Source organism: Aquila chrysaetos, chromosome 11 (assembly GCF_900496995.4).
Source record: "Aquila chrysaetos chrysaetos chromosome 11, bAquChr1.4, whole genome shotgun sequence".
In the NCBI taxonomy this organism is placed as follows: domain Eukaryota; kingdom Metazoa; phylum Chordata; class Aves; order Accipitriformes; family Accipitridae; genus Aquila; species Aquila chrysaetos.
This window is the reverse complement of record NC_044014.1, coordinates 20,830,022-20,856,846: the sequence shown is the minus strand read 5'-3', so window position 1 is coordinate 20,856,846 and position 26,825 is coordinate 20,830,022. Positions and strand designations below refer to the sequence as shown.

Below are 26,825 nucleotides of genomic sequence, written 5' to 3'. Positions count from 1 at the left end.
AATATTTGAAATAGGGAAACAATAACTAGACATGATTTAGGGTTTAGGAACTAACTACTAGACAATTGGGCTTTATGTTTATGCCAGAAAAGGTAATGGATTGTGGTCTAGCCAATAAACCTTGAAGAACCACTTGGAACTGCCAAGATTAGGAAAGAAGTAGGTCAAAGGTAATTCCTACAGTGGGAGATTGCAACCACTGACTCATTGCCCACCTACTCAAATGATACCACCTACTCAAAAGAAGACAATGAAGGAAGAAGACAGAGTCTGCGCACTAATTTACATGAGGGCCAAAGAAGAAAGAACCAATCATTAAGGAAAATAACAATGAATATGTATTAATTAAGTGTATAAATGTGAGAATTTTTAAGACAAGGGTGTGCTGTCTTGAGACAGGCACCCATTCATGCACATCAATGAAATTAATTTGAAAATACCTCGACTCTGTTTGTTATTGGCTTGCACAGCGGGTAAATGAACCCCGTTTGTGGGACAACGCTTGGGGTGGCGAAACGGTTGTGGCAGCCTGATTTGTCCGTGGAGAGCCACGCTGGCTGCTACAGTTGTGGGGTGGGAGAGTTAGGCTTGATGGGGCACTGGTTGCTGCTGCCACAGCAGCCCCATGCAGCGGCGGCAGTTACTAAGTGTGCCCAAACCTCTCAGCGGCAGCAGAAGCAGCAACCCCGGGAGCCCCTGATCCCCAGCTGGCTGTCTCAGCGCTGCCCATATTTTTCCCATACCCAGGGAGCCACGGCACACACCAAAAGGTTTTGGAAATTCAGAATCTATTCTGCAGCCCCGTGCATTTGCCTGATCAAGATTACTAACTCTAAATCTCCAGGCCTGTAACTTACATTTTTTGTTTATTTTCATCTTTATTTCCCATAGTGTACTGAAATGATGCAAAGGAAACATTTGTTCACACAAATAAGGGAAGGTAATAACTTCCCTCCCTGACCACATGCTCTCTTCTGTTCCAAGTCTTAATTAAAACAGTACTAAAGGAAGCAAATCAATTAACAGATACCTTACAAGATGGTTTATTCACTTACACATGTACATACACATAATTACTTACAAGTATCACATTACTGCTTTAGTTTATCTCTTAGCAAATGCGGCTAATGAACTGCAGTGTTACTGAACTGGGTAACAGACACCTAGGAATCCAGGGAAATTATTCCAATATATCAATTTTCTCTGAAAATGAACCTTACATTTTGCTGTTCAAAAATGTGTGAAAAAATTACCATTCGGTTTCCTTTGCACATTTGGAAAATGACCCGCTTTGCTGAGATAATATTCACATATTCAAATCCTTTCAGTTACAGTTACAAGTAGTACAGTAGCTTATTCTTCATAGAAACAAAATTCTGATATATCTGCTCTTATGCTCTGACAGTGTGTTGACTCTAAGTCCCTGACTCAGCACATCAGCTTTGCCTTTAATGTGTGGGGTTAATTGCTGCTCTTCACAGTCTGAAAGTTGATTATTGGATGGAAGGCCCTTCTGTGATTTTTTTGGAGCGATATTTCTTAATACTACACAATTTCTAGGTTGGACTTCAGTCTAATGTTTGTCTTTTTTTTTTTTTTTAAGTTGAATAATTTCTGCTATATTACAGTAGTGAAGAACTGGAAAGAACTTCATTTATTATGATCTGCCACATGGCATAACTAAGAGCAGACACTGGCTTAAAAGTTAACTTTAAAAATGCATGTTAGGTGAGAGATTAAAAAGTCCATATGTCTATAGACACTGGCCTGAGCTAAAAGTTTAGGCAGATCCAATCTATTTAGTTTGTGGTCTTTGGATCTGGCTAGTGGTTATTTGTAAATGGCAATAAAATAGTGTAACATCCTGCTTGGAGCCATCTTGTAATGCAATGACATAACAGCTATGCTGGTGAAATATTGTGATATTACGTAATGTTGTGCATGCCATCTACCTGAGGCTCTCAAGCCTTTGAGTCCTGCTGGGTTTCCTGAGAGGAGCTGTAGGAACAGCAGAGGATGCCCAGCATGGCATTGCTGCTAGACCAGTGCACCCAGAGCTCCCACAGCTGACATTTGCTGCCCTGTCTTCACAAGCTGAAAGGAAAGCCTGGCTTGACATACAAAAACCTTTCTGCTTTTCTCGCACCTTGGGATGACAATAACTGTTATAATAAAACATTCTTGAAAGAAGCGGATTTAAACAAACAGAATAGAATCTATAGCATTATTTTCTCAACTAAGACCAAAGCCACGGGCTCACAGCTTTGGTAAAAGCTGGGATGTGTTTACAAAATAACTTTGGTTTAAACCATTTAAAATTATTTAAACTGTTCTGAAAGTTCTGAGACAAAGCTCTATTTTTTCTTGTTGTTACTTCCACTGTAAGAAGTTTGTAATTGGAGCCAGGCAAAGCACTTTTGATGAAATCAAATTCAACAGAATATATAAGGCTAGAACAAGATTGAAGGGGCTGGGAGACTGAAATTATTCACAGTTTCTGATTTAACTTAGTGCATTGTTTTATAATAAAAAAATAGGGATGGGTGAATTTTGGAAATGTCAGATTAGCTTGTTTGTAGAAAGTTGACATGAAATGTTTTCTTTCAGATGTCCAGAAATGTGTTTTTTTTAGTATACAAAACTGTTTTCATTTCAATGTTCTAAAAACAAAACATGAAAAACATTATTTCAAAAAGGAATTTTTCATTTTACATGACCATAATTAATTTTAAATGGCTGAAATTAACATTGCCATGAACAGTTAAACAAAAGACATCAGTCCTAAAGCTAAAAAAAAGATATAACTTCAGTGTCAATGAAATGTTTTCATATTAACACAAAACATGTATTTCCCGAAGAACCTGAGAAACCTTGTTTTATTTCAAACTCAAATTAATGATTTTTAAAGTTACTTCTGTCATTATTTACCTAACTTGAAATATGGGCGTGACCATAAATTCTGCTGCTGAAATGTGTTTCTACCTTTTTGATTACCCTGTATTTAATTGATTTTAGAAATCAATCGTATGCTTATCACAGACTAAACAGGATCTATTAATGAGCAGAGCTCATCTATTTTATTTTCCCCATACATTTCCTTCATATACATGCTGTTGGGGATTGCAGGCTTTTTGCGTGCAGGTGATTGAAGTTAGCATGCACTATAAGCTCTTCCTGTAATCGATCAATCAGTCTTTCAATTAAAGAACAAAGAAAGGAATTGGTATTGGTGAGATTCCTGCCCGTGCACAAGAGACTCCTATTGATCCTCAGATCAGGTAACTGTTGATTCCAAAAGGATTATTGATCATTTGTACTTTGTTTTCCTAGTACATTGATGTCATCTCTGAAAAGAAAGAAAGATCACAGGTTAACAATAACTTTCTGGCTTTGCTTTTACTGGGGATGATCCACAGCATCATTGTAAAAGCTGAGCTGGGAGATACCCAGATAAAGATTACAGGAATCCTAGCAAATTATTAATGGAGCTGCTGGAATTACATTCATGAAGTTCCTCCCACTTAACTTTTCTTTTCCTAGATATTTCTTTGTATTTTTGGAGGTATCTGTTTTTCCTAAGTGAATTAACAGGACAAAGGTATGATTCTGGCTGTTGTGGTGACTCCCAGACGTCCGCTTCACTGCCAGGTAGGAATCCACTAGCAGCACGTAATGCATTTTAGGGCAGCATCCTACTATAAGAACTGCTCCGTGCATTGCAGACTCTGGATTATTGTCATTTGGGCCGCTTCCCAGTATTGCCCTGCCACATGAGTGGGGAGCAGCTGAGCAGCTCCTGGATCCATATTGCGGCTGCATCTTTCCAGCTTACTACCTGGAGTACCTGCTAATGAGGGGGCAGCTGCATTGCAGCTGCATAGGGCAGCCAGCCTTGCAGTATGCCTGGGCCTTGCGTTAGGGTATTCCAGGTATACAACTGGGAAGCTGGAGGACAAGGCAGTTAAATTACTTACCTTAGGTGATGCAGAATGTCTGGCAGACCTGGGCTGTCAGTAGGAACTCAGGGTAACCCCACAGCCTTTATTGCTGTGCGACCTTTCCCTTTACCTAGGTGGATGTGCCTTTACAACTTCTATGTGTCTGCCTAGCACTGTCACTTCACCTCCCTGCTCCACCAGACTCCCCCTTCCCCCAGAACGTACCTGTTTTGGCTCGATCCCATGTTCGACCTGCGAAGTATAGAGAGTGATATTAATTGTGACTTTCAGAGCAGTAATCAAAGATGAGAATTCAAAGAAGCAACACGTTAGGAGTTGGGGAAATGCAGGAACTTTTCTGCCTTTCTCTTTTCTTCACTGCTCTTAATCTTTTATTCAGTTTTACTCCATCTAGCGTCAGTGCTTGGAAATAAGCTGTTTCCTTGCCTTGCAGCCCTCAGCTTGTTTATATTAGATCTCATGACTCCACTGGGAAATGGTATTCATCGTAGTCCCTTTCCTTCAATACTACTTAAGCATTTTCCGATGACTTTGCTAAAGAAAGAACTCGCAGGAGATTTGGCAGGCAGGGACGTGCTGCTTGTAATTTGCCTCAGTCTTTTTTCCTTCTCTGAGAGAAATATTGTCACATGTGTCTTTTAGAAAGCTGTGCTGAAATTTTCTGTTCATGCGAAATTCACTTCACTAACGATTGGTGTCTGTAAGAAAGAATTAAGACCTGATTCTCATCTTTCTAGTTTGAACTGGGCATACAGTCCACGGGAGAGTGTATGGTGAGGCATATATAGGCTGGAATCAAAGGGCTTTTTTCTGTTCTGCTCCATTTCCTCACCTATTTCTTTCTCCAGTTTGGGACTGGTGTGAGTCAGCATAGCTCTATAAGGTGGCAGTGCCTGCACTTTCCTGCAGTGCTTTCACAGCTAGGTTCCCATACTGCCTGCTTTGCCCAGCCCTCAGGGAGCTTCCAGAGCATCCAGGGAAGGTGTCTGCTGAAGTGCAAGGAGGGAAGCTGGCCAGCACCTGCTGCCAGCCTGCTTGCCTGCAGCCTGGTGACCACACTGGAGGTATCCGGGGGTTGTCTCGGCCTTCTTTTGCCTGCACCGCTCTGGCACTTTGCAGACACAAGGAATTTCTTTTAGTGACACAGTTCTGATGTTATCCAGGATGTCATGGTTATGCAGTAGTATTTTTCAGCTTCTTCCAAATGGTTTGTGGTAGCTCTTTCCCAGAAAGGATAGGCATTTCAAAACATAATCAGGGGACCTGATATGGGCTGCGCTTATGAACTTGTCAAAATTTCTTCACACAAAACAACACAGATTTAAGCATGTGAACTATGTTACATGAATTTCTGCCCGTCTGGAACTGTAGCCATTAAAAAAAAAAAAAAAAATTCTATGGATTAGGTTCAGGGATGTTTACTTGATCCCTTTCCCTGCCTGTGTCAGAGGAGAACAAGGTGGCAGGGAACTGCTGGGAAGGGCATTGTCTTTCAGCACCATTCCTAAATGATTGCCTGCCTGTGGCAGGCACTACTAATCCTAAATAACTCAATTCTCTGCATACAAAAAGAGTAAAGAAGACACTGGTTGCAAGGCGAGTGCTCTTCTCCATGTAGCTCAATGTACTCAGTAAGTCACCTAAAGAGAGTGGCTTTCTTGCTGGTGCCCTCAGGCAGCCTTCCCACTGTTGACAATGCCAGTTGCTTCAGGAAAGGATGGTCCAGCCTTGACCAGTACCTCAGCTGTAATATTTTACTACTTCCTTTGTGCCAGATGTCCTTGAACAGCCTGATCTCTCTGAAAATGATTTTTATGTTATACTGCATAGATTTTTGGCAAGGCCAGTTCCCTGAGGCAGTGGAGATGCGTGACTGCCTGACCAGAACGTGTGGCTGTGCTGGCAGGGAGCGGGAAGCAGAGCAGGAGTGTCTCTGGACATGGGAGGCTCCATTGGTCCCACGCTTTGCTCTCCTCCAGGGAATCGTAGAAGCTTACTCAGAGGAACCAGTTTACAAACACTTTAAAAACAGCATTTCCACCTAAAGGGGTACTTATTCTTCAGCACTTGTCTCCAGTTCCCGGCCCCTTCCTCCATCTCTCCTGTGCCAGCACAAGCATTTCAATGTCTGTGTAGTAAATCAGATTTGGGAGTGGGCCAGGTGTTGTTTTTAATGCACAAAAAGTAACCTAGTTACTTTTCAGCCAGTGATTTTCTGTCTTTTTCTGTTTACAAGTCCATACAAATTTTCCATTGAAGCTGTGGGCCTCTGTGAAGTGTTTTTAAGCCTAATTTAAACCCATATGGAAAGCTTTTAAGCCCATAAACTTCTGTGAACCCATGAGAAATACTCCATGGATCCCCAAGCATTTGCAGCCTACAAGGGAGAAGTCAGCATCACTTTGTGTGATACTTGCTCATTTCTTTCAGCTTGCTGTTTGTTCTCTGACACCAGGCTGTAAAGTGCACATGGAATATGGAGGTTGGTGGTTATAAGCAACAACCAGAAGATAAACAAATGTAGCTTTGCTGATACCTAGTACAGGTCCTTCAAGGCAGAGCTCTTGGAGAGTAAGAGATCAGGGAACTGAAATAAAATGATCTGACAACCAGAAGATAAACAAACTTAGCTTTGCTGATACCTAGTACAGGTCCTTCAAGGCAGAGCTCTTGGAAAGCAAGAGATCAGGGAACTGAAATAAAATGATCTGACAGACTATATACATGATCTTAAAAAAGGATCTATAAATAATCTTATTTTCTGAGAAGTCACTGAAAAAAGGCTCCTAGGAGTCCGTCTGGAATCAGTGATTTATTTTTCATATGTTTAGTGTGAACTTGTCCAAAAATTCAGTTGGATACAGGAAATTCTGTGAGTTGGAATACGCAGGAGCTCTGATTTGACTCTGTTCTTTTCTGGCTAAGACCTGTGGCACTCTGAGTCTCTTGCGTCAGGAGGCCTTGTTTTGTTTTTAAGCTGTCCCTTAGCTATGATAGCAGCTTTCATTCCTAGCTAATCCCATGTTGTCACCTCTCTGACAAGCCCTAGTCAACATAAAAATACTCAGTCTGGATGGCAGATGGGTGCTGCCTGGGAGCAGGAAGCTCTCTGCTTGGTGGCATCTAATATTTAAGTTACCCTGGGTGTCTGTTGACAGGAATGAAGAGGGTACTCTTCCAGAAACATTTCTGATTTTTTTTTTTTAATCCAGACTTGCAGCAGCTCCAGGGAATGGTAGGGTTACTCATTTATTGCTGGAATCAGTGGCACCAGCAAGTTTGCCGGCAGAGACCACAATGGCTGTGGAAGGAATTGCCTCTGACAGGTGTCTGAATATTACGAGGAAAGAATTCTCCTGACTCAGCAGGTTTGAGACCAACTCTTACAATCAAATGATTTAGAGCTATTCAAGACTAGCCTCAAACAGTTGTGCAGAGGGGTAGGAAGGAGTAAGGATTCCTCCCTGTTTGGCAGCTGTGAAAAGGTCAGCCACAAATGCAGCCCCAGATCTGAAGGGAGCACAGGCGTCCTGGGCCAGATGCTCTCCCAGGGAATGTGGAGAGTGGCCAGGGAGGAGCAAAAAATAGCCAGAAGTGTGGCTCTGCCTGTCAGGCTGGTAGCTGGTATCAGTGAAGTATGCTGTATCCTGGAAACAGGTTTAATGAATTAATCTCACCCTAACAGTCTGGGCTATATGTATGTGTATATATATAAAACTGTCTCTGTGTGCGTATGTGTCTATACATGAAGTATTCCCTCCATTCAGGAATGGTGCTAAGAGGAACTGAGAGCCTGACAGTGCCTACAGAGTGTCTTAGTGCTGCTTTTAGAGCCTGGTGTTCCCAACACAGTGCAAAGCTTAGTGTCCTTGGTTTTGAAGTGTGTGATATAAAGATTAATTTCATTTTATGGAAAGGGCAACCTGAGCTAAAGTAGCTTGTCCAAGGTTGTTCAGAAGAACAAGTTTGGCTAGACAGGACAGTGACAGAACCAGGTAGAAAAGCCAGCTTATTGCTCTAGTCACTGGTGAGCATTGCCTCAACACAGAATGGGTGTTTACAATTTGTTTCTGCAAATGTGTATGTGCAAGGAGTTGAGACAGCCATCTCTGCTGAGATCATTTGCTCATTTTTTTAACATTTACACAAACATGCATGGAGTTGTTTGGGTCATCTCTGTTCATACTTATGCTTATTTGCAATAGCATGCATTATTATGGCATTTGTGCAGCTTTTAAATATTTTTCATTAAACTCAGTTCCCAGGATGCATACTGAGAAAACCTAAGGCAGTGAATACAGCCTTCAGCCTATCAGCCACCCTAATCCCTACAGTGTTGAGCAAGGAACTGGGCCTGCTTTGGTGTATCCGCAAGGCCAGACTCATCTTGTGCAGGTGGTATCTGCTCCTTAGCGAAGTGCAAATGCACTTCTGCCTAAGAGGACTGTAGCCCTCCAAGCTGTCTTTCACTCCTATTCTCCCAATAGTTGATCGCTACTGGTATTTGGCCATGGTGGCCAATGTGAAGGGAGGCTCTGCAGTCAAAGTAGACCGCAAAAGAATAATTTTTGATTGATTTTTTGCAAGGCTTATTTAGATCATGGAGGAGGCTACATGTCTTTGCTGGCTCTGTTTTTCCTTATTTCTAAGCTTCTAGAAAGTTACGAAAACTTTATGTTGACCTGATGATTGGGTTGTTTGTAGTATGTATTAGTTGACAGAATGAAAGACCTTGTGAAGGGCTGCTTGGAAAAAAAAAAAAAAGGAAAAAAAAAAAAGGAGTGGCAAGTGAAGGAACAGCTTAGGATATAGCTGAGGGATGTTAAGGGAAAACATTCAAGTCTTTGACCCCAGAGATATCAAAATTCGGCTGAATCTACATGACTGATTTTCTCCAGATCCAAGAAGACACTGACTGTCATAGTTTAAAAGGAATATGCCTGGGAGAGGAAAAGGGAAAAAGAGGCTTGTTTTAGTAGAACAAAGATGGATGCCGGCAACTCAGTGGGTCCAAGGAAGTTGAGGATTACTGAAGAAATCCAGGAAGCTGTCTGGATTACTGGGGATTTAGAGAGAACAGGGGTGCATCTAGGGTATGGCTGATTCTTTCCCTTTGATGCTTCACTTCTGTTGTTGCAAGATGCTTTATGACCATGCATGAAGCTACTTTGAACTGGTCACAGCTCCTGTAAGGAGGAACTGTAGCACTGAAACTCAGTTTTGCCTCCTCTGCAAGTCCAGAAGATACTTGGGGCACATGGGAATGGAACTAACTGTGGAAGATGAAGACTCAAGGCCAAAGGGTGCACTCAGCCCAGAACAAGGACAGGGTTGCAGTCGGTCTGTCCAAGAGCAGTGGTCTGGAAGGTATGGGGGGAGCTGTGGCATACTTTGTATTGTATAAGCACCACCACTTCTAGTCCTCTACATGGGAAGAAACAGACACCCGCAGGCTACAGAAGGGTGATGAAGAAAGCCCAGTGGGCACTGGGAAAGATAGCCAGGATGGAGATGGGAGAATAGATGAACTAGGAGGCAACAGAGCTCTGCCATTTCCATCAGCTACAATGATGGGTGTAGGCAGGTGAAAGCTGGATAGAGTCTGAAGCTTTTTGATATGTTCTCCAGTGTTTTTTCTTCTCTGCTTTCCCATATCCCTCTGCTCAACCTTGCTCTTTCCAGACCAGACAATGTTTTCTTTCTATGGCAGGAATGCCATGGCTGCACACAACAAGGGCAAAACTGAGCTGAGTGGGGAAAGGGAGTTAAGTGGTGAGGCTGGGGCAGATCCACTGGGGTGTGCCTTTGTGGGACTATATGAAGTGATTTTTGTGCCAGGGAGGCCCTTCCGTGCTGCAGTGTGAGCTGCCTTCTGCCAGGTGTGTTTCTGGCAGGTCTAGTTTCTGACAGCTGAAGCTCTTGTTTGTTATGTTTGTTGTTGAAAAACATCTTGGAGGATTCAGTCTGTTCCAGGCACTGTTCTGCTAATGCAGAAATATGAGACGCCTCAGGAAAGACTGCCCATGAGACACCCATCAAGTGCCAATAGTTTTGAAGGGCTTCTGATAACTCTTCCATTTCATAAGTCACTAGTTGTTGGGGTTTTTTCTTTCTCTTTTTTTTTTTGTTTGTTTGTTTTTTTTTCTTTTTTGCAAGGCTAGTGAGTTGAGTTTGCAATTTGAGTCAGTTGCAGTTTGAGTGAATGGTAGGCAGTCATATATTACATCTAAAGAAGAAAGTACTTTTTGAAAATTAGGATTCTTCATTGTTACACATTTGAAGGCCAGGCTGGGAAGAGACTGAGCAGCTGGGACTCTGTGTGAAAGGCTAAGCCAACTCACCTTTTCAAACCATTCCATACCAAGACTTGTCTTCTGGTAAGATTGGTGACACTCCATCGCTTTCCTCAGAATACCAGTGACTGCTTAACAAATTCCTTTCCTATGCCTGTACTTCTTACTTGCATCCCATGTGTTGGAAGAGGTGAATTAGAAAGACAAAAGACAGCGGGGAAGCAACTCAGGGAGCATGTCTAAGCAATAGGAAACTTGGAAGGTGGAGACTGTAATCTTGCAGGTGAAGATGGGATGTTATAGTGCCCATCTCCTGGGGGCATATGACAGACACAGATTTATGCCTAGGAAAATGTGTGCTTTTTCTTATCCATTGGCAGTTGACAATGTTTGTTAGTGCTTTGTAGTGATAGACAATTCAGTGGTTACATATTTTGTGTAATGAGTCATTGACTTCATAGGTGATTTCACCTCTGCATAGGTGTCCAAACAAATCCTATATTAACTTTTTAATGGGGGTCTTAGCAGGAAGGCCACAACTTGAATGAAATGTGGAGAATGAACTAGCCTCATTCCAGGTATCTCCAGGCTGAAAAGTGAGATACCTTACTGCTGGGAAAAATGTACTCTTAAAGTCAGGTCAGTGCAAAGAAAAATCTGTCTCCAAGTCTGACATATTTCCACAGGAGGGAATTACTTCATTGAAAAGTAATTAAAACTCACAAAAGTTGCTGTAGCATGGCTTAAAATAACCCACACCAATCCCTGTTTCCTGCTCTCTTCGTTTAAAAATCTTCTTCTGTGGAGAGGACATCTTAGCTACTCTGATTAAGAACTGGATAAAGATAATTCCTTTGCAGATTTATTTTTAGCATCATGCTATGTCAAGTACTTTTGCCATTGAACTTGGCTATAGTAGAACAGCAGTATGTGCTTGCATCTTAAGCAAATATAATTTCAATGGATAGTAGAGCAGCTGAGACAGTATCGCTCCCTGGCTCCAGACTGAATGTATAGTGTAATGTGTGAATAGCTGATGCAGTATCTGAGTCACTGCAATGCATTTCAATGCCCAGAGTCCTACCCAAGCTGTGTTCTAGATCTTGATTCTTTTTCCATGCGCACCAGTCTTCCAGTGACATGTTCAGACAAAGCCAAAATCTCTTTCCTTTGAATGTGTATTCACTTATGGATTTTGATTTGTAAATTTCGGGCCTGTTTTCCAAAGGACTCTCACCTGTGGCTTTTTTAAGTACCCTAAGCATCAAAACCAAGTCTCCAGTTAAGTTTATTTATGAGCTCAGACTCTGGTGATGAGACAGGTTGTGTCTCTCATTTGCAGCTGATAGTATCAGTGATATGACTCATGCCTACTTCCTGTTTGGTAAATGATGCATTCTGCAGTTTACAGTATTACAGACCAGTTTGGACTATTTAGATCAGAAAGAACTGCTCTCCTCCCCAAAACAAGAGATTTTTCTTTCTATCTGACTTTAAACCTGTTTGAAGGATATGAAATTGTTAGATCAGACCCTGTTCACTATCTCTGCCTGTCAGTGCAGCTGGCTACAGACCCAAACATGACAAAATGCTAGGAAAAATGTTCTTGGCTGAAATGTTTAGGCTGAGACAGTTCTGCTAGTTGGAAGAAACTGCAGCTCAACTTTCAAACTTGCATATGATTGCCCACACCTAGTCTTTGCCATGCCATCCATCTCTGATGTTTATATTTTCCAAGTGGATGATTTCACCTCCTATGTAATCCATGGCGTTGCTTTTACAGTTAAACAATGAGGAGACTGGAGGCTTTCAACATGCGATAACATTCTAAGCCCTCTTCCATTTGCCTGAAGAATGCTCTGATTCTCAGGAGTACCTTGTTTCCCAAGCATAGCCTAGGAAAGGAAAGAGAAGTCGGTCCCTTAGAAGGAGTCAAGTGGGAAAATACAAGCGAACATCTAGATGATGCTTTGGGTAGCAAAAGATCACTGATATGCTTGGCACTTGGCTGATGCAGCTCCCAAGCTCCTTCTCTCCTCCATCAAACATCAGAATGACTTGTGTATTGCATTTAAAACCTGATCTCCTGCTGAGTGATTTACCTAGGGGCCTCTAGAACCCAGTGAGTAGCATGGGAAGTTTTGTTGTGTGCTGTTGCCCAGGGTGTGTTGAGGCAACAGATGCCTTTTTGCTATTGCAGGTTTAAAATATGTACCTTTTCCTTTTTAGTAAACAGTCTCTGTCTCTCCATCCTTCTCCTTGCCTCTGTATGTCTCTTTCTTTGCCTCCTTCTGTCAAAATAAATCTGGCTGCCATGCACTGTAGTTAACTCAAAATATTACTAGCATTAAATGTGCCCAGACATTTTTATTAATACATTAAACTTGCATGAAATTTTTAGGCATATAATTTACCAAGCTTGCACCAAGATGGCATTTGAAACTGACATGAGCTATTAATTAAAAAAGAGGACATTGAATAATTGTCAGTTGACATCTAAATTACTGTTTTGTTAACTGACAGAAGCTTGCCTCAAGCCTCTTTCTCTTCTCAAGTGTTAGTAAATATCCCATTGTCTTTAAGGGCATCACATTATGAATTGATTGTTTAAATCTTAATGTTATATACCTGACTAAATAAAGTGGTAAATGCTGTTAGTTATTTCACAATGAGCTGTCAGTGTCATGTGGGTATAGAAACACTTCTGTTTTAAGTATTTGGGAAAGTATCAAGGGGGACGCGTTCAGAATGCTTCCTGATTTTAGTGGACACCTCTTCTTGCATTGTCTTGGTTAGGTTCAGTACCAGCTGTTCAGCGTTCTAGCATAAAAGATTATCTGCATCAAGGCCTTCAACTGGTACAAGGCTGAATAACTCCATCGACTATGATGGCACACTGTTCTGGGTGACGCCCACTCAGAGTATGTCCCAGCTAGGGAGAGAAATTATTGAGTGGCTTGAGGTACTTGTGGGAATAATTATGTGAAATTTAAAACAAAATTTGGCTGAAGATGGATTTGTTGAGGGCTCTACCAGTTGGATTAGGTTTTTTTTCCTGAACAAACACTAATAATCATCACTGGTCAAGCAGAAAATGAAGTTATCTGCAGAAGATATGCCGGTTCTCTCTGATCCTAAAGGAGTGGTATCTTAATTATCACTGAAGGTTTCAGGTTGCCTGTATCCCTGAGGGATTCAGCGTGGCTGTATGATTAGTTGGAGTAAATCAGGCGATTTTAGATAATGGACTTTGCTTTATCAAAGGGTTTTCTAGGACTAACCACTGGCCTAAAAGTGCCATGAATTCAAATCCCCAGGGAATTGAAGCAAGTAGCTAAAATCAGTTTAGACCCAATTATCACATGCTTCTCTGGTGACCTGAAGAAATGGGCAACTATCCCTATGACCTATGGGGAAAAATAAATCAGATAAAAAAGAACATACAGCTTGGATTTTCTTGAGGAATCTCCTTCGTATTTATAATACTGTAGCACTTACAGTGCAAGTACTCAGTGTGAGTAATATTTCAATGCTCTTTTCAGGAAATAAAGTGGGTGGGATTGTGGTGGCTTTGTGTTTGTGGGTTTTGGGGCATTTTTTTTTGGTTGCTGCTGTTAAGAACAGTTACCTCCCATACATCTCCTTTCAGAGATATACAACCTCAACCAGTTAGATGAAGAATGTTGGAATCCAAAACATGGCATATAACCCCATTCTTTGGGTCAAGTTTGGTCCTACAACAAAGAGATGCCAACATGGGTGAGAGTCCTATGCAAGGCTACCACATATTCAGCTATTACTTGTGCTATAGAGGTCCATTTCCAACCTTTAAGATATTCCCAGCGAGTATAGGCTAGTTTAACATGTCAACACAAACTCTACCATCTGGAAAGGCCCTATCCTGAAAAAGGTTAGGAGGAAAGATAAAAAAGTACATTGATTCCTGTATGCTGTATTTCCTTTTGATTCTTTGTGAGATTGCTTAGGTTGCAGAATGATGGTGCAAAACCAACTAAGCTAGTTCTGCATCAACTATCTGACATGCGGAAAAGCATAGCTTTGTTTATAAAATAAAGCACCATATATACTTCCTTGCTAAAAACTGATGTTATCTCAAGGCTATCTGCATTTCACTAATCCTACTAAGCATTAGTTTATAGGGACCTGTTTAAGTGTTTGCTATGGATCTGATAGTATTTTTACTGTCAGAGGTTTCCTCAAGACCAGTAGAAAGCTATACTGTTTCCTCAGATTAACACCTGCATTATAGAACCCCTTAATGAACCATCAAGGAGTAATACATAGATTCCCTGAAGTGAATGAGAACAAAGATTTGTTAGTAAATTACTCAGTGCCACAGTAGAATTGCAAAGTACAACTGCTAAGAAGCGATGGTGGATTTCTAGTTGTTTTCTACTTAACTGAAAGAAGTCATCTTTAACATACATAGTTTTGCCCCCAAACATTGTGGAATTACAGCTTCTCTCCCTGGTCAGTGTTAGTGGCTCTAAGGCAAAGAGTTTGTGTATTGTGTCACATTTCCAGCCTTAGGACCAGAATTTTGGCATTAGGTGGGAAACTTCACTCTACCTTTTAGCAAACGCCTGTAGACTGGGATGAGGAATCATCAAAGAGGTCAGTGTAAGGTCATCATTAAAGATGTTAAATTTTGCTGCCATGACAAAGTCAGTCACTTCCCTCAGAAAAATCAGAGGATGGTATCATAGATGTTCAAACTGTCTCTGAAGGAAAATAACACACATAGTAAACAGCAAGGGGAGGTAGAAAAGTCTAAAGTGGAGCAGTTCATAGATCATACCATCTGCATTTCATCCAGGCAGTAAATCTACTGCCTTCTGTGTCTCTTCTTGTCATTGTCCCTCTCCTCCCTTTATTCCCTTTTCTCTTGACTTGGGTCCCTGGCTTTTCTGGTTTGGCTTAGCTTTTTCTCACGCCCTTCCCACTCATTTGCTCTGTCTATACTGTCCTTAATACACCAGAAAGTTTACTGGGTATTGTATGTTTGTTCTTCTGGCCATATAATAGTCCTCATCTATTTTAGGTTAATACACAGAAATTGTCAGTGTCTTCTAAGAGAATAGTGTGTTACTAGAAAGGAAGCGTTTTGTGACAGCTATTTTTGTTAGGTTGGGGAAGTGTCTCCCTGGGAAAATGACAGGTGCTTCATGGCTGGGGCCCTTCTCTGTTGGACAGGCAAAACCGATATTGAAGTACTTGCTGCAAGGGATGCCTTTGCTTTGATCTTCAATTGAGTGTTTACATATGCTGTGCTCTCTTTATGAGGTATGACTGATGGGGACATCCTTCTATCCAGCTCTCTGAGAGAGTCCAAAAGCCATTTCTTAGATCATCGAGTACAGCTGTTGCCTTCAGTTCATGAAAATGCTGATTAATTAATGTTTGGGTCTTTTTAGTCACTTATAAAATGTCTCAAAGGGACACAAAAAAGTGTCCACATATGTAGATTACCATGAGCCAACAAACAACTTGCAGTCCAGGGCCCCTGCTCCTGTACATCTCTACCCTATTGCCTGTCCTTGGAGGACTTGAGGAGTGGCCATTGCCTAAGCAGTCTAGCGTTGCCTCTTCTGCCTGTGAACACCTCGGGTGCTCAAAACCTAAAATGATCTTACTGCTTCTGGATGAGGAGGAGGAAGGTCAAGGGCAAAAATGTATCCCTTCCAGCAGGAATGATCACTGCATGACCTTGACCTGTAAGAGCCTCGAGTGAAGGGACTTCTCAGAACTGAGATCCAGACACAGTAACTGGGAAATGTTTGATGAAGCCATTTACCCTGGTTTACATCTTTCTCTTTTTCCTCTTTTCTTTTCTTTTCTTTTCTTTTCTTTTCTTTTCTTTATCTAAAGGGCTTGTGAATATATGACAATACAATAAAAACTTTGTTTCAGAAAAAATATGGAAAAGTTCTAGCAATGTCAAAAAAAATCCAACTTCAGCACTTTTGAAACAAGGCCTTTGGCTTTCATTCCTTAAAAATGCTTTTTTTTAAATGAGTTTGCTATTATAATACATAGTACAAAATTTAAAAAAAAAAGCTTAATCAAAAGTGTTTGAAGGATTTTCTTTTTGAAAAGAATCTCAGGCTGCTGGGATTTCTTTCCTATTTCTGAAATGTCAAAACCCTGTTACAAGGAATTTCCTTTTTCCACACAGATCCACTAGATGCACTGTGCATAATGGTCCTCCAGAGGCTTGCATGTGTGTTATGTGTTATCATTCAAATCACAGTTGTGGGGAAGCATCATGCATAAAGAGGGGAGTTAAACATTACGGTTTGTATATCACACTGCCTCAGAAAATGCATGGGGCAATGACTCTTACCTTCTATCCATTTTGCCATCTGAGTCTAAAGAGAGAACAGGAAAAAGTGGTTAGTTAAGAAACCAGGAACAGAATGGTGACAGGCCTGCTCAGAAGTTGTGAGGATGCAACCAGGAGAACACAGTTACAGCTGGTGAAGATACAGCCATCCTTTCTGAGGCAAAACTCTTCGATATTAGTAGTGTCATGCAACCTTCCTAAAGACCTTCTTGATTCTTCCAGCTGGAATATCTCATGTCAATTTTCTCAGAGCTGTATCTTTGCTAATATTTTGGCTATATTGAGTTAGAGTGTAGCACATCCCCAGAGTGTCATGAGAAACAACTGTGAGGACAGATGCTTGATGAGAATGAGGCAGAAGCAGTTTCCCTTTAGGCCTGCTAAAGAAAACATCAGCTATTTGTCTTCCAGGAAGTGGTATTACATTGTCATTTGTAGCCTCATGTGGTACCTGGGGAGTCTGCTTGCAAAATTATGCTCTAAAAGACCAGTGTTTACTGTAAATAGGATAGAATCGGGTCGTGGCTGATGGGCTGAGCTCACCATAGCAGTGCTGGGCCCAGAGAGCTCAGTCTATTTCACTCCAAGCCTAATAGTTAAGACCACTCTGCTCTCCTCTTTACTAAGCAAGAGTCTGTGACTACTATTGAAGCGGTGTGTCATGGCGCATTGCTGACTTAGTAGGGTTAGACAGTTTCGGATGCTGGAAAGCTACCTCTCGTCAGTTGTGTAAGGTTACTGCAAAGATCTAGCCACAGAAGCAAATGTTTCTGGATACAGTGGATGGAACAAACAGGTCCTAGTCCTGTGCTGTAGCAGCCTGACTGAGTTCTCTCACTGCATTTTCCTTGTTTAATGTCCGACTCGTTTTCATGGTGGAAACTGGCTACATTTATCAGAATTTCTCTGTTTTTAAAAGTAGACTGCAAGAGCTGGTACTTTGCATGCAACCAGAGCCGCAAAGCTGCTTTTTTGAAATTCACCATGGAAATGCCATAGAGAGAGCAATGTTTTCAGTCCCCAAACTCTCTTATTATAGTCCCTCTTCTTTCAGTAAAGATTATTTCCCCGCTTATTTCATGACATTGTTTTACTGCTTCGTTTTCTGCTATGGTTTCCTTCCAAGCCAAATTTTCATGTGCTACTAGGAGTACAGGCCTCTCTTGCCAAGCAAAATGTAGGTTGCAAAGATTTGCCTTAGCAAAGTCCCAGGATGCTTTTTTGCAAAAAAGAACAGCTTATACTGATGTTCTGGTCAACCTGTCAGGAGTTTGCATTTCCTCACTTGCCACTATCTGTTGCTATTGGTTTTGCTATGATTTTTATTTCTAGCTCAACTGCAGTTGATTGTTACTGTGTGCTGTTACTTCATTCTGCAGATGACAGTTGTATTCAGCAGTGGAAGAAATTATCACAATATTTGCTCTACAGTGCTCTGTGAAGCACTTCAGAGTCCTGTCAAGTAAGAAAGGCTCTGTGCGGAGGATGAAGGGCCAAGGACCAGCATTGCCTCTGGGGAGGCCCATGGGACAAATTCTGCCTGTCGCTAGCTTCTGTCTAGTGCAATGATGGGCATTATTCAGTTTATCTTTAAGAATTTGGATTTGAATCCAAAACCATGGGTTGTAAACTGCTGGTCCAAAGTCAAAAGGAGCTGTTGCTACCAGCAGTTATGATGTTAGACCAAAGAGCTTTTTGCCTGTTTCAGATGAAAAACATCCTTTCCTGTAGCAACTTGAAAATCAGTCACAGTGGAAAAGTTATAGGGAGTTTTTCTGTGTACTCTGATGGAAACTGCGTATCTTAGTCAGACAGTCACATTTGAAGGAAAAGTCCAGAATCAGTGAAATAAATAGTAATTTTGGCTGGGAAGTGTGAGCAAGCCTCTTGCCCATCCTGCAAATCCAGGGCTCTATAACTTATGTTAAATAGAGAGAATTTTGTTTTTAAAATTAATTATTTTAAGATACCCAGGCAGTATGCTGAAGCGAATTCTATTTCTCTTGTAAGGCTAAAGAGCAGAGTTGGTTATACTGAAATGTGAATCTGCTATTCTAGGGACTCCAGCACTTCAGACACTTGGAATAGTTCTTCACAGGAAAACCAGAGCTGTAGTACATACACAATTCCTAACACTGAAGCTCAGATCTGCTGTATCAGAATATAAGAAGATCTAGATCTCTGGACAAGAAATCAGGAGTATTTTTTCTTACCTCCAAAGACATTGTCAATCATTTGGTTTTTGATCATGCAGATTATTACTGCTACAAAACCAATTGCTAGAAGTGCTCCCAGAGTAACTCCTATAATAACATATGTGAAATCTGCAAAAATTGAAAACAAGTCAGTGAGTATAAACCACTATGTAATAAATACAGTCTTTGTGTTTCAGATGTGACACAAAGTTTCCAAATTTTAAATTCATCCCTAAAAAAAAAAATCATATTTATTCTTCAGAAGGGCCTTATAATGCTGAGCCAGACTAGGTAGCTGAGAAGAGTCTACACTTTCAACCTGCTGCACATCATGAAACCATGTGAACCTGTGGCTAAGGGGCTCAATGCTGGTTTATGATAATGAACAACTTTAGCTTTTGGTGTGTGCAGGTCTCAGCTGAGTTTTAGAACTAGGGCTCTACTTTTCCCCTCGAAGTGAAGTTCCTCATCCCCACTCCCTTGCCACTCTGCATCCTGCTTCCCATAGCTGCACATACACAGCTTCATCTCCACCTCCCAGTCTCCAGCCTTCTGCCTTGCCTGACTATTCTGCCTCTATAAGTCTTCGTTGGGAGGAAGCAGGAGAATTTTTAAATGTAAACTATGAACCATATTGTGATTTTTGCACCACTGTTTGTACACAAGGGTCCACCTTCATCTGTCAGGCAGGAGGGTGCCTGTGTTCAGGATCTGTGTTCCAGGCTCTGTCCTCCCTATGGTCATTATATTTACCTAAAAATAATTTAAAAGCCCCAGTCACACAGCAGGACTCTGCTGTGCTAGGCAAAATACAAACATGCAACCAGATGATTATCTTCACATAAAAATTACTTAGTCTTCCAAGCACATTCATTTTTGTTATATTTGCTTTGCCCCTAACTTCCTGTCTGGAAGCGAAAATCTCACCATGAACTCACCTATTTCCTCCTCTAAGTTTCCAGAAGCATAGACCTTTGCTCTCCAAAAATCTGAAATGAAAATGTTTTAGCCTGTTAGGACATCAAGGAGAATGCTCTATATTCATGGAGAATGCCGTATCTGGCTATTTCCAAGGGGATGGTTGATCCTGGTAAAGCTTAAAAAAGGATCTGAGGCTTCCTGGAGTAGTGAAGTGTTATCAGTCAAGTTAATGAGGACATCCTAGGAATGTGGCCACCACATGCCAGTTTTTGGCCAGAATAGAAAATACAATTTTAAAATTTAATGTTGTCTTAGCACTGTTTCCACCCAGAGTTTCCTCACTGTAAGCCTGAGAGCTGTATGCAAGAGAAGTTGCTATAAATCAAGAAAAAGATTACAGATGCAGTAAAGCTAGTAAGACATGCTAACAAGAGAGGATATGGTACACCCAACAGCCCTCTCCAGAAAACATGCATCCCAATCCTGCCTGAAGTTCCAGTCTTCAAAATGTGATTTATTGCTGACAGAGAAGAAAGTCTTTTCCTCTTGCAAGAAAATGTTATGGGCTGAAAGCAACCTTTTCAGAGGCTCCTGTGCCAAGGTCCCTGTTCATCAAAAGGACACCTTCCCAGCCCTCCCCTTCTCCATAAAGCTGCTGAGCTGTGCTGCCTGATGCTTGGAGTGTTCAAGCCCTCAGAATGGAGTGGCTTGGAAGAAAACAATCCACTCCCACATACTTTTTGAGGGAAACAGATTCAAAATCTAAAAAACAAACAAACAAACAAACAAACAAACAAACAAACAAAACCCCAAGAAAAAGAGCAGTCATGTTTAGTTTTAATGTTGCTTGCTTATTATAGGAATTGGCTAAAAAAGTACACTCAAATGGGGTTTTTTTCAGTGATGGGCATGCAAGGATATTTCTTTTCAAGTAGCTCCAAATGACATAACTGATACGTAGCTGCGTGAGGTGCCTGGAGCATAAGAAGGCTTTAAAGGCAGGTATGACTCCTGCATTTTAAAACAGCATGCTGTGAAATTTCTGTCTCCTGTACATGCTTCAGGCAGAATATGAAGTCCTCTCCTACAGCTATTGCTCTTTGGCAATCCACTGCCTGGGTGACAGTACGTATGGGACCTGGTGGGAAGATAGCTGTCTTGCACATAACCGTCTTTTCATAGGCATTCCCCACTGTAGTGGGGAATTGTGAGGAAGTATTGTCTGACTGAAACTCTAGTGGGATTTTAAGGTCTTAAATGCATCCCGTTTTCCTACTGCTAAGGTATCTAACATCGTAAGTCCCAGCTTGCTTCTCCTTTCTCTCCTCCGCTTCTTGTGGAGAAATAATTCTGTCTTCTTGAGGTTTTGGGGGCTGTGCTTTCATTTCTTGTCCAGTAAAATGAATGCTACAAATATGATTGCTTTTAAACTTGAAGCATAGTCTTCCCACTCCAAATTCATCCATTTTGGTACCTTTACAGAAATCCATCTTGTTTCTGCTTTTCAGACTGATGAAACTCTCTCTCAAGATGAGTGTGGGCTCTGGGGTTTCCACAGTTATGTCAGAAAAATCTGATATATTGCGTGGCTCACAAAAGATTTATTTTTATTTCCTGGTCTTAAATCATATTTCTAATCCCAAATTTTCATAAATTACAAACCAAGCTTCAAAAATCTGGAGATGAGCTTAAAAAAATCTTGAGTTTTAAAGAAAATGTATTTTGGGAACTATAATTCTGAGCTGAACAACCTTTTTTGCCAGACTTTTCTTCATAATTAAAATGTCTGGAAACTTATTTTATACAAGCAGAAATGTTTTCTCTCCAAAAACCCCATGAAACTCTGAGAAGGGAGTTGGGAGGGGTGGGGAATCCAATTGCAGATATGATCACAAAAGCTGGCTATACTAAATGACCAAGATCAAAGTTACAAAGAAAAGGAAATTAAAAAAAAAAAAAAAAAAAGTCTAAGACTACACAGTGGGTGTAAAAAACATAGCTCCTGATTTTCCAGATTAAAACCAGTCTCTTTGCTCTCACTTGTGAATTTATTTCATTATAAATTTAAAAAAAAAACCCCTTTCTTCCATCCCCTTAATTATTCTTTGTGCTCACATGAAGAATGTTTTAAATTCAAACATAATAAAAGTGATATTGTATTACTTTTATTATCCTAATGATCATAATACATAGACCTTAATGTATGCTTTCTAATGGAATTAAACCAGTGACAGATTATGTGTTTTATGGCAGAAATAATATTTTACATGGAATATTTTATGTAGGTCAGTTTAATATATTGAGATTAAATTATTAGTTTCTTTTTGAAAAGGGAGGGAGGGAAATCTCTGAAAACCCACAGGACTAGAGAGAACATTTTCAATTCATACTTTCAATATGGTTTTAATTAAGGTTTAATATCACTTACTGGATGCTGCTTAAATACCGTTTGCTTTTGAGGACTGTGTTAGATAGCCAGCTTCTGTTTGTTTCAGTTTGTTCTTAGGTGGAAAGAAGTGGATTGACTAAGTCAAACACACACATGTTGCTGTTTGACCTAGATCTTCAGTTTAGATCTTTTGGGGATGTACACAAACCTCACAGTACAGAGGGTTTAGAAATGATGCCTCAAATCCTGCAGTGCTCCAGTCCCAGTGCTAACTTTCTGACCCCTTGTCTCTGTATACTGGGTTTACACTAACTCCCATGCCTTGAACAAACCCTCTGGGCTTGGAGAATCATAGAATCATAGAATCTTCTGGGTGGAAGAGCCTTGCAGATGAATTTGATATCTATACTTGAGTGACCCATGGTTCATTTTTCAAAGGGTCTTGAAGCAACTGACAGTGCTTTCTCAATTCTCCTGTGTGCCTGGCTCAGATGCAACATGCAACTGGTGCTATAATGGAGATGTGCCCCCCAAAGCCCTGGCAGCACTGGGAGACTGGTGAGAGGCATGGGCTGTGTCTCCAACTGGTGGGGAAAGCTTTTCTGCATGTGTTGTTGGCAGCGAGTCCGGAGATGAGACTGCAGACTAGACAGGTCTTACGTTAGAGGTGGGGGGATGGAGAAAGAGTAAGTGTGAATCTGCTGCAGCAGCCTGCCTGAGGAGCTGGGCTCGGTCAGGTATGCTGGAGCCAGGCATGCAGCTAAGGAAGCTTTTGCTTCTGGCTGCCCACTGCAGTCCTCTGCCGGTATGGTTACCTCCCACAAGGTACATCTGCTGAGCAGGTGATGGACCAGCAAATAAATGCACCAGGCTGGGACCCCCTGGTCTGTGATCTCGGTGAATCCCCCAGCAGACCTAGCCCTCCTCAGACCTGCTGTGCATGGAGCTAGGCTAAGCAGAAAAGAGCTTCTGAGCCACACTGAGGGATGTCCTGTTCTCCATGTGCCCTCTGCTACATAACTGTGCTCACTCATTGCCTTGCCCGTAGGTCAGCGCAGTGAGGAAGTGGTGCAGAATGCAATTTGGGTGTAAGATCAGGGAGCAGGAATAGCTCACTTCCCCCACCTTATGAGATACTGTGAACAACTCCAAGCCATAACCTGCATTGATAAACAGCAACATGTGCCTTGTTTTTCTCAGTGCCCAGCACTTGCCTTAGTCCCTTTGCTCTTGTTGCCTCCTGCTTCCATGTGACTTTCTTCTCCCTTCCTCCCCCATCTCAGGTGACTTTCTTCTCCCTTCCTCACCCATCTCAGGTTTCTCCTCATTGCAGCAGACAGTGGCTGGTTCTGTGGCATTGCAGTAGCCAGGCGTTCAGTGCTATGCATCTTTGAGGCAGCAAATGGGAAAGCAAGCATCTGTGAAAGCCAGAGGTAGGGTGGAAAAAAGGGATGGCTCACAGTGGATGTCTGAGCAACTCCAGAGTCAAATAAGGAATGCCCAAGACAACAAAGGGGTTACAAGCAATGATCCTGCTGGAAACCATTCCTGGAAGACATTATTAAAAAAAAAAAAAAAAAAGGTATTTTGGCTGCTATTTAGTGTAGCAAAATTCCCAGCTATGTGTAAATTTCATAAGATAGGCACTGTTGGCAACCAGGCAACTGAGGTCCTTCCTCAGTCCCCAAATTAGAGGCAAAATCCTTCTCTGTAGTAATAGATGAGGAGTCACTCCTACATGAAGACAGGAATTCTTTGAGCTCTAGTCCTTGCCAGGCACCCCTCCATCCAAGGCCTATAGATTTGCCATTGCCTGCACCTATCCATGTGACACTTGGAGGCATGTTAATGCATTTTCCTTGTATCTATTGCAAAGTGCCTTTTGCTGTAGAACATGTCTTGCTGCATCTCTTTGCTCTAAGCAAATGCTACTGCATTAATAGAACTTGTGCCATTTGATTTTTGAACAATAATAAGTAACTAAGGAGCAGGCATTGCTAACTTCACGTCTGTAAGAATGGTTGGTTACCCATGTCCTATGTGGTGGACAGTCTCCATTACTCTGGCCTCTGGGAATTGTCTATAGAAAGGTGCAGAGGGCTTGAAGTGCTGACAAAAAAGGATAGTGAGAGTAACATATTCCTATGTGTACCCTGAGAAAGACTACAAGAGGATAGAGCACTGCTGTAGATCTATGGATAGCTTTGCTCGCAGGAGGGGATATCCAGTGGATGCAAGCTGGAATAGCTGGTCTGCATGCCTCAGGTGGGGCAAACTGCCCTTGTGGGATTCCCCAAGGGTAGATGATGATTTTCTATGAATTTCTGCATAAAGTAGGGTAGTGTGGGAGTTGTTCATTCGGTAAAGATGAGGCTTTTGCCACCAGAGGGTGCCTGCCCCCTTACCTACCGTTCCGGAGACCACAGTAACCCATGAAACTTCTGTCTTTGTAGCTGCTGCCAGCTCCAGCCTCCCCATTAGTCCCAATGTTAATATGACCCCTGCTGACACTTCCTATCCATGAGGCTCACTCAGCCCCACTTTGTGCAGTGAAGAAGTAACCGTGAAATAAGAGGCAAGTTGTGAGAAAGCCCTGCTTTGGGCTGGCAGGAAGCATTAGAAGCAGTGCGAGTCAGGAGCATCAAAGTCGTGTAAGTGAAAGTCACAGAGACCAAAAGTGGCTTACAGATAGCATGTACACAGATCAACTTTTTCCTTACGCTCTACTGAAGTACTGTTTCCTATATAGTGCCAAACAGGGTGCTCAGCAGCTCTGCCATCTCATCTGCAAAGATGCAGGTATTTAACTTAATGGCGTCTTCTGGGTTGCGCATAGCTGACCCCTTAGCACTCAGCCGAGGAAAAGTTAGCGAGAAAACTCAGCAAAATACCCCACTGTCTCGACAAATGTTCTTTCTCCAAGGAACAGAGTTCTAAACAACATTTTAAATAACATACATACAATTAGACTGGGAAATAAATAACCCCACCAAGCTCAGGGAAAAAAAGCTCTCAGAAAGGATGGAAAAGAAATATGATAGATCACTTACGGAAGAGAAGAAGAAATGCCATTAGGACTGATATCCAGCTTGTTAGTAAGGCCATTGTGAAGTTTTGACAACAGAGTGGTTTCACCCAAATTTTCTGAATTTAGCTCTTCTGCAGTGTCTTTAAAAAAAAAAAAAAAAAAACCAAACTAAAGCAGGTCACATGACTATATTGGGAAACTACAGTCACATCCTGAGTAGTTACATTTGCAAACAGAAGTTCCCTTTTTTGGGTTTAGGTTCAACACATAAATAAACTCCCTGCTTGAAAATGTTCTGTGGAGAAGGTAGACAGCCAACAGTCCCAGCCTAGTTCAGCTGTTTTGCTCTCTAAGGGACCTTTAAATGCTAACACTTATTTTTACAAAATTGAAAAAATACTACCGCAGCGAATTGGTCTCTGCTGAAGTCTTCTAAATCCATGGAGATGCAAGTGGATTTTCTGTCTTAGAAGGAGACCCTTCTAATGCAATCTCTCTCAAAGTTGCCAGCTTTTTTTTGAATTCAACATGAATGCCATCATAACATTTTGAGGAGAGGACTCCTTGGCTGAACCCTTTCATAATTTCCAATTTTCCCTTTTTTTTCCCCATTTCCCATAATTTCCCATTTCCCTTTCACAATCAGCTTTTTCAGGAGCAGAGTGGAAGAAACTCACCATGGCTGCAAAACAATTGCAAGCCAGTTTCTGGAAAAGAACTTCTACCTAAGAAACATGTCTTGACCTAGTAGGAACTAAAAAGCAGGAACTTGCTAGCAGATAATGCTTCTGGTAGGATTCAAGCTTATTCTTTGAACTGCAGTGAAAAAACAGATTTTTCTGTTCTTCGGGAAAAATCATCTTTTCAAACAGGTTAACCTGATCCAAAAGTGAATGACAACAAAACATACAAGTAAATGTTAAAGCTTTTTGCTAAATGAACCCATTCCTCCCAACTCATTTCAGGTCCATCCTTCAGAGGGGAAAGGCACAAGAACATGGGCCTCTTTTTTTTTTTTCAGCAGAGGTCTCTGGAAGATCTCTGTATTGATTTTACCTCTTGCCTCTTGATGTACTTTTCTGCTTTAGATTAGTCCTTTGTTGTCTGGTATCTTCATCTCACGTAGATGCTTATATACTCCAATCAAAATAATCTGAAACACATCCTGAATAGGAAGTTTTAAGAGAGAAAACTCCTGGGTATTTCTTTTTCTTACTGTTGGTATGTCTGAGCAATTTGGTCTCAGCAGAATCTCACATCTTAAGGCTGGGTGAAGCCTTGCTGAGTAAATTATAGTTGTAAAGCCCTCCTTCCAGAAGTCTGTTTTTAATGGGACCATTGTAGTCCATAAGAAATGCTGATGACTGCATGTGTATGGCCACCTTGGTGGAAAAATGACTGTAAATGAGCAAGATGTTCACAAATGCTTAGTGGCTCTGACAAGCTGTGAGTGGAAAATCGTGTTTACGACTTTCAGGTGTTTGTGGAGGGATAAGCAAAATACAACATTAGCCAACAAATAAGACTCTTGAGGCACTAAAAATCTGAGGTGGCCTTAATTCTTGGCCTGTTTTGCTGGATGAAGCATAGGTAGAACTGACGGAGTGTGGTAGATGTGATAGAAAGTATGTGTTAATGCTTTGACCTCTTGTGAGTGTTTGTGTGCACACACACAT

General features: G+C 41.4%; 1 protein-coding gene across 3 annotated transcripts; it reads right to left on the bottom strand.

The window, feature by feature from the left end:
- Window positions 1-1,027: 1,027 nt before the first annotated feature.
- Window positions 1,028-25,453, bottom strand: TMEM273 (transmembrane protein 273). Of its 3 annotated transcripts, XM_030031254.2 has the most exons (6): window positions 25,172-25,442; window positions 19,750-19,800; window positions 18,830-18,940; window positions 16,617-16,641; window positions 4,164-4,190; window positions 1,028-3,346 (listed from the first exon to the last, which is right to left on the bottom strand). In XM_030031254.2, the coding sequence occupies exons 1-6, from the start codon at window positions 25,224-25,226 to the stop codon at window positions 3,301-3,303; spliced, it is 315 nt and encodes a 104-aa protein (XP_029887114.1). In that variant the 5' UTR covers window positions 25,227-25,442; the 3' UTR covers window positions 1,028-3,300. The 3 variants fall into 3 exon arrangements, with proteins under 3 accessions (XP_029887114.1, XP_029887115.1, XP_040983359.1); XM_030031255.2 differs by lacking the exon at window positions 16,617-16,641 and having other exon boundaries at window positions 3,280-3,346; window positions 25,172-25,453; XM_041127425.1 differs by lacking the exons at window positions 1,028-3,346; window positions 4,164-4,190 and adding an exon at window positions 14,923-14,994 and having other exon boundaries at window positions 25,172-25,451.
- Window positions 25,454-26,825: the final 1,372 nt, after the last annotated feature.

What these genes read in the sequence shown, in the direction of transcription:
- TMEM273 (XM_030031254.2), bottom strand. Translation starts at nt 25,226, where the DNA reads ATGGCCTTACTAACAAGCTGGATATCAGTCCTAATGGCATTTCTTCTT. An exon ending in GATTGACAATGTCTTTGGAG is followed by an intron (nt 16,642 to 18,829) that starts GTAAGAAAAAAT and finishes TTCTCTCTTTAG; the next exon opens with ACTCAGATGGCAAAATGGAT. An exon ending in GATGGCAAAATGGATAGAAG is followed by an intron (nt 4,191 to 16,616) that starts GTAAGAGTCATT and finishes TATACTTCGCAG; the next exon opens with GTCGAACATGGGATCGAGCC.